Here is a 10,242-nt window from a genome sequence, read left to right as displayed (position 1 = left end):
CAAAGATTAATTCACTTTGTAATATTTTTATTAAACGAATAAAAAAACGAGAAATGATTATTCGATCAACTTGAAAACTTTTCATGTAGGTTCGTCGATCTATAATACGAATTTAATATAAAACACTCGCGAGACGAGACTCCGCGATGGTTACGCTAGTAGAGACCGAAATCGTGTCGCTCACAATCCTCGCAAATACGAACTGGACCTCATCTCGCAGCACGTTTGAAAACACGTGAGCCAGCAACCCCCACTCTTCGAAAAGTCAGCTAATCGTTCTAGGTAGGAGGCTATCCCCTCCAAGCGACCATTTCACTGTCACGTAACGATATAGGCGATTAAAATAAACGCTCTTCCCCCACTCACTCTACGAGTCACGCTCCATCATTCTGCGTATCGCGGGAATTTCATCCTCTGTGGTAACGACCCCTACGGCAAAATTGTTAACTATCAGTCGCATCCGCGCCAATTTCAAACTTTGTTCATTCTTTTTAAGATACGATTATGTATGTATGTATTTATATTGTAAATGAATGCATTTAACATTGTTATCTTATATAAAAAATATAATTGTAGACTTTTGAAATATATTAATGAGAAGTATTGTAAAGAAATTCCTTATGAATCAACATGCTATATAAATTGTAAATTAAGAGTAACAAAACAATCTAAATAAAAACATAATTTATTGCTTACTATAAATATATATGTGTGTTTGTGTATGTGTGTGTGTACACATATAATTATTATACACATATATACAGATATGCGCACACACACATATATATATATACATATGTGTGTACACTAACAAAAATATTTACCTTACTTAACTATAGATATATCACAGTTTTCAGGTACACAATACACCAAACCGAGCTTTCTTGTATCCTGAAATCAAGAAGAAAAAATGTGAGATGTTTGTATCATTGATATATATGTAGTATTATATATTCAGTCCAGTATATAAAAAGAGTAAAAGTCTGTAATTTTTGCATATTGAATATGTATTTTATAATTTTAAAATAAGTCACAGTTACAGTCCGCCGAATTTCTATTGCGTATAGTCGTAAAGTAAAGTAAAAGTCTAACACATGTGGTGCAATGTGAACCATGACAAAACATACTTGTGCGTTGATTACTAGTATTTGACAAATATGTCCCATGATGTCAAATGATGTATTTATTTTAGCTTTGAAAGTATATGATGTTATATCCTCTTAAAATTTCACTGCAGTAAGCTCATCAAATACAACAGTGATATTTTTGTTAATTTTCTTATATATCTATAATGAATATTACTAAAAATGTTATTATTAATTAATTTTTCTATGGACACCTTGGGCGACCATGAATTCGAAACATTTATAACGTGCGCCAAAATTATTCTATATATAAAATCTTATGAAATATTTTTAACGTAATATATTTTTGTTAAATTCACACACCATATGATATTTTGATATCACATCTTGGCAATAGAATATTCTATATTTCTAAATATTAAATAGATGCTGTACTTCATTAAATTAAGTTTATCCAATCTTATTGCAGTGAAAATTTTTTGGGCATGTACAGAATTTAAGGTAAATCATGTTACGTTTCATACGATATCCCATTATTTTAGACAAGTATACAAAATTTTGGTGTAAATTACAAAATATATCTGTTTTTTTTTTGACTAATTCCATAGCACAGATATATGTGTATATATATATATATATACATATATATATGTATGTATGTATATATATTTATAAGGGCCTGTGCGAATGATATTTTTTCATTTAATAACATAATTCGTTATGTATCAACACAGTTATCAATTTTGCTATATAAGCGTATTTATATATATTTATATACAATAATGTATATTGTTACTCAGATTCATTCCATATATATATATATATATATATATATATATATATATATATATATATATATGAATTTTTATTCTATTTCCAAAATCCATGCATTCTATAATAAATTAATCGCGTTTTTAAATTTTCTTTGAATTGTAAATATATAGAAAAATAAACAGAAATTAATATACACATTCCAGTAAGAACTAAATATTCATTCTTAATGAATTACTCATAATATTTTAATTGCTCAGTTGTATGTAAGTTGTAAATTTCTGCAAGAATTTATAAATTCGCATGCAAAATACATCACACAAATTGAACATACATTCGAATATATATAATGATAAAATTAAAGAGATAAATAAAAATACTTAATCTTTTTTTCGGATAATCTAATTCAGTTGAAAATAGAGAACAAAAAATCAGATATAATTGTACGTATATGCAAAATAAAAGAGAATTAAAGTAATATTGAGAAACTAAAATACTCTTAAAAAAAAAAAAGAGCATGCTTCGATTTATCACTCGCATATTTTGCGCACATTTTTATTTTGAACAACTGTGTTGAATGTAATTTACGAAATGGAAAAAAAAAACGCTATTATGCTGCACTTCTATTGATAAGTTGAAGTTACAATTAAATCTTTGCAAATTTCATTCTTCGATTCGCTATCAATTTTAATAATAGAAAAAAAAAAATGAAACATAAATATATATGTATATATATTACCACTGGATTTCGAAAATAGATCTTGTTTTCTTATTAATGCACTGGCAATTTCAATAATAGAAAAGAAAAAACTAACGTTAAAATATATTTACAATCGAAATATATTTACGTCTACACACTATGCTGCCTGCACTTTATATGGGCAAAAATATCGATGCAACAAAATTTATTAATAGCTTCGGAACAAAATTGTTTGTTTTCTTTCTTTTTTTTTCGCAAAGGCCTGTCGAAATAAGAAAATAGAAATGGGAAATGTATGTGTAACGATATGTAAGGATAAAGTAAAGCAATAGTGAAGTTTTAGTAATGTAGCTGCGAACGTAATCAATTATTAAAGTAGATAGTTGTTGTTTCCTTGGATGCAGGCCCAACGTGGTCAAGTGAGTCTTAAAATTCGTCTCTTTCGTTGCGTGCGTCCAGCTTGTGTATACCAGTCAGTCTGTGAAGATAAATAGATACATTACATCTTCTTTAACTTTTCAAAATAAATGTATCGTCAGTTATAACGTCAGGGAGTTATAATGTAAGTGTCTTTTTGTCCCATTCATTCTTTCTTTCAGTTTGTCTAACGTTCAGCTTGTACTTACACAGTACACAATAAGCTTAACGTTCGTCTTCGTCAACTCTTAATCGTTTTCTACGATCTTCACCAACGCTTCGTTCCTCTGCCTCCAATACTTTAAGACGAGAACCACATATTTCTTGCCCATGTAGAACCTACCAAACATCTTATAACTTAATTTCTAAACTATCTAATGTTCGGAATTCAAATCAAAGCATCAAATAAAAAAGCAGAAAAAGCAATATTTGAAAAAAAAAAAAGAAAAATAAAATTATACCTCAATAGCTTCGTCTGCACTCGCAATGGTGGCATATTTGGCGTAACCACAATTTTTTCCCGGAAGCATATATACATCTATTAAATTACCAAACCTACAAAATGCATCTTTCATAGCATATATAGGTGGTACGGGTGGACCACATACGATGAAACATCGTTTGGCTACCTCTGCATCCACATTCGCCATTGGTTGCACAGGTGGTAATTTGATGCACATTGTCTGTTCTAAGCCTAAAATGAATTCATTAGATTATTATGAGTAACGCACAAAACGATAGTTAAATAAACAAGAATGTTTTATAATTTTCAACTCACTTGGTGCTGTTAGTCCTGCTGCTTGAATCAGCGACGTAGCTTGAGCAATAGTTTCAGCTAAATGTGCTAAATCTGTCCTTGCCGGTACAGCTGAGTTAGAGCTAGGTTTCGATGAACCTTTGGATGACATATTACTTGTATCTGGTTTAACTATCATTCTATGACCTGGAGGATATTCAAAACCATGAAATTTTTCCCTAGCGTATGCTGCTGCGTTTGGATTTGAATACACCACAATGGCTTGTCCTCTTGGCATCCTGTATCTTGCATCCGTTTTTAAATGACAATAATCCATACCAGGAACTATATCAAATAATTTCCACAACTGGTCTTGATTTAAAGCTGGATGCGCAATAACTTGTAATTGAGTATAACCTTCAGGATTTGGATAATTTGTAGCTATATCTAGACTGATGCTGCTTTTTCCAAAATTTGCAGAAGTATGACCAAGACTATCGTAAGACATAGAAGAGCCATTATTGTATTTAGAATCCATATTTTCAGGCTTCGGTTTCTTTGGTTCTGCAAACACTGCTTTATATTTCCTATCGCATTCTTCAAACGCTTTCGCTGCACTGGATACTTTTTTAAATTTGACATAACCAAAACCTTTAGATTCATTTGTATTACGATCTTTAACTACCGTCGCATATTCTATTTGACCGAATTTAGAAAATTCTTGTTGTAATTCACTATCGGTCATTGACTTTGGTAGTACACAGAACAACCTGACCCATCTTTCCTCTTCATTCGTTTCTCTCACAGATCCTTGATCACGACTGTAATGATCAAGTAAAGATAGATAAATAAGATTTATAATAGTGGAAATACTAGAACATCCCCTTTATTTCTGAAGGTAAGAAAGTTAGTTTTCTATATATATATATATTTCTATTTATATATTATGTCATGTGTGTAATTAAAGATAAAATTGACACAACACCGACAGAAATACAGAAGGGTATGCACTTATGTCAGATCTTTTGAACATATACTGTTTCACTTACAATTAATTACACCAAGAGAATAACAGTAAAATTTAGATTATTTACTCGTATGATTGATATCTATTATCGATTTTGAATATATTTATATATTGCATTCTGCAAGTTAAATAAGATGTATGCAAAATACTTTTTCATACCTTCAAAAATAAATGTTCCATATATAAGCATGACCCTTTAAATGAAATTAAACAAGGAAAATCAAGTTTGAAGAAGAATATATATCTTTCTGTCATACTTTGAAGCGATCATCACTTTGATAGGTCTTCCAACCATGCCCAGCATTTTCCCATTCATTTCCTCCAACGCAAATGCAGCTTCTGACGTCTTGGAAAATTTGATATACGTAACCCCTATGAAATTGTTTATTTATATAATAACATCAAAATGATTGTTATACATCAAGATGAAACAAAAATTATAGCTGTCCTCGCGATCGTGACGTCGGAACGAAATGAAAATATTAACGAGTCGAAAAGTATATTAACAGTGTGATTGACAAAGAAAATATTAAATATTATCGATTAGTTAATAGAAAAGAACAAATATTACCTTTATTCTCGCCAGTATTTCGATCTTTAACGACCCAGATATCCTCGATTTTGCCGAACTTCTCAAAGGCTTTCCGTATGTCATCTTCCTCGAGAGACTTGTGACAAATAACGAATAAACGCGAATTAGGCGGGTCATCGTTCTTTGATCGCGGATCCATTTGAGAATAAAAATCCCGTTCTTTGTGATCTACCATCATACAAACGAAATGGACGCCGATCTACGGGTGTACGCCTATGTATGTCTACTGTACTCTACAGTGATGCCAGATGTAATGAACAGGTTCGACGCGCATGCGCAGAAATATCATGACGTTCGAGACGGCGTCATACGTGGTCACATCGTTACCAAAAACATTCCTAATATTATTTCTTAACGCAAATCGTTTCGGTCTAATATTAATTATAAAGAAATTATATGATTATTGTGTATCAATAATCGATGACTTCATCGATTTCTTAAGCCTTTATATTTCATTAATAAATATATATGTATATCCCGATGATCTCTATTTTCTATGTAATAATATTTTTTTATCTTTTGGAAAGTGTAAGTTTCCTTTTAATTATTTCTTTTTTTTTTGTTTTGTTTTTGTTTTTTTCTTTAACAGTTCAACCTCCTGACACACTTTCAAATTTTAGTCATGTTGACATCAGATATCCTCTCTTATTAAGCAATCACTTAATAAAACGGTACTCCGTATTGTAATTTAGGATTACACAATTTTTCACTGCCTTAAGAGGCATCGTTCCGACTTGAGAAAGTCTGATTTGATAAAGGCGCCTCCTAGTGTTTTTGTTTAAAAACTTTCTTATTCAGGGCTGTAACGAAATAAGAAACTGTCTAAAAACGAGTACATAATTTATTCAAAAATTTAGTACGAAACAAATATATACATACGTATATGTATATAGTTGAAATTAAAAAAAAAACAAAAAAAAACAAAAAACAAAAAACGAAAAAGAAAGAAATCCTTATAACCTTTATATTTTCTATCAAAATGTTTGTGCATCTATACAAAATGTTATAAAGTAACCATAATTGTTACGGAGAAAGTACAAGTCTGCTCCTTTCAATTTTATTAAACAGATCATCTCTCGCGTCGGTTAAAAATATTCTTTCACATTGATCAATTTTCTTGATTTAGCAAGATCGCTGTACTATCATCGAGCATTGCTGCCAATAACATTGGCGCCTAATCATTTATTAAACCAATCACTTTCGAGCTTACACTTGTTTATATTATTCACATAATATATTTATTCTTTGCATTTACTTTCACTTTATGATATTGCTATAAATCTAATCTTTAAACTGACATTATTTTTAATTTTATTTTTCTCGTTTTAATCTTTCCGGTCTAATATGTTGCTTTTTTCTAATCTTTCTTTTTCTTTTTTCGTGCGTGTCTTATACAAACCACAATTTCCATCACATTAGGTTGATGACTATACCGGATAACGGTCGTTACGTTTTCAAGTAAACTGTTTCGTTCCACAAAAGCATTGAAGAAGTCATGCTCCGATATTTTTCCGGATGTAGTACGTTAGTATGTTAGACGAAAGAGAAATATGGATAATGACATACTACGTATCTCAGGAATTGTCGTTTTCGTATTTTAAGTGAACGTAAATACGATAGTTCTACTTTCTTCTGTTCTCTTCTGGTCTTTTCTTTTCCTTTCACTACAACTTTATTCCTTCTTTTATCATAGTAAAACGATTTTGTTGTCACTTCTTGAAGCACGATAGAAAACAATATTTTCCTGCACTTTTATACGTTACTTATAGATCATTTATTTTGTATACATTATTTATATCGTTATACGGATTCGAAAGTTTCGATTAACAAGTTCGAATTTCGCGCCAAACAAAAATTAATACTTAAATCATATTAAATGTACACTTCGATTAACGACGTTTGATATACGAACAAATCCATTTATGTTCAAACGATTATACTATTTGGATTATTATCACTTACTGTTTAAAAATTTGTAATCATTATTAATGTTATCATATCAATTAAATGTTATATAGAATTTTATATAGAAAATACACATCTTCAGACATTATTTACGTGATTATTATACGAAACTCGCAATTAACGAATTCGAATTTCGCGCCAAATAAAATGAATACTAAAATCATATTAAATTCACACTTCGATTAACGACGTTTGATATACGAACAAATCCATTTATATTCGAACAATTATATTATTTTGATTATTATTATTTATTATTTAAAAATTTTTATGTATAATCACCCTCTCTTTCTTTCCCTCTTTCTTTTTCTCTCTCTTTCTTAAATTAAATTTATCACAATTAAATTGTGTAAATTTGATTCAATTGTATAAATGAAAAATTTTGAATTGGTGATAATATTATTAAATAATTGTGATTAAATATTATTAAATAATTAAATAACAAAACCTTATCAAAAGTATTAAGCTTTCTTATTTTATTAATAAAATGGAAATACAAAATTGGAAATAAAAATGTTGGTAACTTAAATGCTATATGCTTTATGGTTATATGATTAATGCATTGAAACGCATGTACGTTCATACCTGCTGGACAATGAGAAATATATGCAAGCGAAGAGCGACTCATGAGGTAATGTACAAATCAAGAAAATAGGAGGAAGAGTAAAGGTCAAATGTTTCGATTATATTACTAATAAAAAAAATAAGCAAAAGTATGAGCTTAACCGTAGATCGAAGTGCGGAAGATGCGTCAGATTTGCAACTTGAAGATTTTATAGAAAAAGAAAGTCGAAGACAATTATTTCAGGTTAGATTTTTTGTTTCTTATCAACTACCTACGTCTAATTATTGAATTTGTCCATTTTATTATGTGAATTTAATAGCACACCAAAAAACATGAGTTATGAGTTGTTTTATCTTCTTGGATATAACTAAAACGTTATTTAATAATTAAATGAAAAAGTCCATTATATGTCTCATTGCTTTTTTTATTTAAAAAGGTATATATACATATATATTTTTGTTTGACAGATTTTTATAGAATAGAATTTAAATTGAAATCAAACATTATACGATATTTGGTTTGTAAAAATATATATATATATTTTATTATTTTCATAGAATCTAGCACTAAATCTGACAGATATTTGCTGGGAAACTTGCATTGACCGCCCTACTCCACGATTGGAAGCCAAGGTAGAAAAATGCCTTATGAACTGCGTTGAACGTTTCATTGATACTACTAATTTCATTACAAATAGATGGGAACGTATTGCTTTAAGTAAAAGTTCTGATATTGATTTGAAATAGATGAATAAATAAGAAATTATACAGTTCATACATGATATAATTACTACATTTATTCGATTAATTAATTAATAAAGTGTTACTTTAAAGAAAGAATTGTATCATAAAAACTATAATCTAGAAATTTCAATGACAGTATGTTTTCAAGAGTGAGAGATTTTTTTGGTCGCCATAAACGGAAGTTTATATATGGGAGCATCATTATTGGAAGTTTTATATTCCTATCACGGTATACACAAAGAAAAATTCGAGAATGGCAGGAGAAAGAGATCAAGGAGATGTTGGAGAAAGCTCGAAGACGTCAATATTTTGAAAGTACAGAAAGGACATGTAATCAGATGATTCTTCCTCTTGCATCTAATTTAAGAGAGTCCGTAACAAAAGCTTTGGATACCACTTCTATAGTGAACAAACTAAGGAATGGTTGCGACGACAAAGTAGCGTCGTGGAATGAACTTAAAGTTTTAGCAATTTCAAGATCAGCTGCAATTATCTATTCTCAAGTTATGCTTGTAGTACTTATTAGAATTCAATTTAATATAATGGCTGGGCATATGTATAAAGAATCTCAGAAAGTAACGGATAATATCAAAGAGAATGACGAGTTCCAAACAAAGTATATGTCGTTATGTGGTCACTTCATATACGACGGCATAAAACAATTGTGTAATATTATAAAAGAAAAGGTCACTGAAATAACAGCATCTATATCTTTAATAGATAAATTATCATTGAGAGATTTAGAACAAATATATTGGTCCATCGTGTCGTCTGTAACTGCGGATGACAGAAATCCAACGAAAAATCTTTCAAAATATATGCTGCCATCGGAGTGCGAAGAAAAAACTAACGCATCTCTATCAAACATCATTTACGAAACCTTAGATCTACTGGAAAGCGAAGAAATACAAGGTTTTATGCAAAGTAATATTCGAAGTGGTTTCGTTTTACTAATGGATCATATATCAGAATTTTTTAATACCAAAACAAATAATGATAATGGTACGAGGAATGGGATATCGATACCAGGGACGTCGAATCATACAGATATGCTTTGGACAGATTCTGTTACCACGAAGATTTCAAAACATTCAGATTTCGTTGATATAAATAAGATCACTATGCCTATGGCTAAAATAATTCCAATAATAAATGGACAAATTCCAGATCAATCTAAGCCTAAAGATGTATCTACAGTATGGTTGCAGCGTCTTATTCTAAACGACGAACTTAAATTATTTGGGGCTAATATCTACGAAGCATTTAGTTTCTAAGATAAAATATATTATATAGAAAAATAACTACACTAAGTTATCTATGTGAGCACACGTCCACCTGCAATAAGCATATACTATATATATATGTTGTATATAATATATATATACACATATATATACATATATACATATAAAATATATATGTACATATATAGTACACGAAAATTCCAAATAACATATAAGTAAAAACTAATCATTCTATTTGTTTAATTTTATGTACGGTATTTCTGACATATTATAAAGTTCACTTTCGTAAATAAATGCAATTATATAAAAATAACTAAAGATTTAATATTTCTTTCTTCCACGTGACATATACGCGTAGTAACGCGTCCTATATATGTTCATTCACCATATGTGCGAA

The 10,242-nt window shown here is 29.7% G+C and overlaps 2 protein-coding genes across 7 annotated transcripts; one reads left to right on the top strand and one right to left on the bottom strand.

Moving 5' to 3' along the window:
• Positions 1 to 10: 10 nt before the first annotated feature.
• On the bottom strand, positions 11 to 6,055 carry LOC127062496 (RNA-binding protein 45). 4 transcript variants are annotated; one of them, XR_007781145.1, is made up of 8 exons: positions 5,308 to 6,054; positions 4,994 to 5,108; positions 3,752 to 4,530; positions 3,435 to 3,667; positions 3,183 to 3,312; positions 2,916 to 3,034; positions 825 to 891; positions 11 to 429 (listed from the first exon to the last, which is right to left on the bottom strand). XR_007781145.1 is itself a non-coding variant. In XM_050990839.1 (6 exons), exons 1-5 carry the CDS (start codon positions 5,504 to 5,506, stop codon positions 3,199 to 3,201), a joined length of 1,440 nt encoding a protein of 479 aa, XP_050846796.1. In that variant the 5' UTR covers positions 5,507 to 6,055; the 3' UTR covers positions 670 to 891; positions 3,183 to 3,198. The 4 variants fall into 4 exon arrangements, 2 of the variants coding, with proteins under 2 accessions (XP_050846796.1, XP_050846795.1); XR_007781146.1 differs by lacking the exon at positions 2,916 to 3,034 and having other exon boundaries at positions 5,308 to 6,055; XM_050990839.1 differs by lacking the exons at positions 11 to 429; positions 2,916 to 3,034 and having other exon boundaries at positions 670 to 891; positions 5,308 to 6,055.
• A 1,684-nt stretch (positions 6,056 to 7,739) lies between these two features.
• LOC127062620 (peroxisomal biogenesis factor 3) lies at positions 7,740 to 10,163 on the top strand. Of its 3 annotated transcripts, none has more exons than XM_050991163.1 (4): positions 7,740 to 8,101; positions 8,178 to 8,294; positions 8,416 to 8,490; positions 8,738 to 10,163. In XM_050991163.1, exon 4 carries the CDS (start codon positions 8,739 to 8,741, stop codon positions 9,873 to 9,875), a length of 1,137 nt encoding a protein of 378 aa, XP_050847120.1. In that variant the 5' UTR covers positions 7,740 to 8,101; positions 8,178 to 8,294; positions 8,416 to 8,490; position 8,738; the 3' UTR covers positions 9,876 to 10,163. The 3 variants fall into 3 exon arrangements, with proteins under 3 accessions (XP_050847120.1, XP_050847118.1, XP_050847121.1); XM_050991161.1 differs by having other exon boundaries at positions 7,741 to 8,101; positions 8,556 to 10,163; XM_050991164.1 differs by lacking the exon at positions 8,178 to 8,294 and having other exon boundaries at positions 8,042 to 8,101.
• The last annotated feature ends 79 nt before the right edge of the window (positions 10,164 to 10,242 follow it).

Source organism: Vespula vulgaris, chromosome 3, assembly GCF_905475345.1.
Source record: "Vespula vulgaris chromosome 3, iyVesVulg1.1, whole genome shotgun sequence".
Taxonomy (NCBI): Eukaryota; Metazoa; Arthropoda; class Insecta; order Hymenoptera; family Vespidae; genus Vespula; species Vespula vulgaris.
This window is presented reverse-complemented; position numbering and strand designations above follow the sequence as displayed.

Excerpts from the sequence above, each read along its gene's own strand:
- LOC127062496 (XM_050990839.1), bottom strand. The coding sequence starts at position 5,506 with ATGATGGTAGATCACAAAGAACGGGATTTTTATTCTCAAATGGATCCG. Across the intron at positions 3,668-3,751 it reads AGCAGGACTAACAGCACCAA|GCTTAGAACAGACAATGTGC; the intron begins GTGAGTTGAAAA and ends AATTCATTTTAG. Across the intron at positions 3,313-3,434 it reads GTGCAGACGAAGCTATTGAG|GTTCTACATGGGCAAGAAAT; the intron begins GTATAATTTTAT and ends GATGTTTGGTAG.
- LOC127062620 (XM_050991163.1), top strand. The coding sequence starts at position 8,739 with ATGTTTTCAAGAGTGAGAGATTTTTTTGGTCGCCATAAACGGAAGTTT.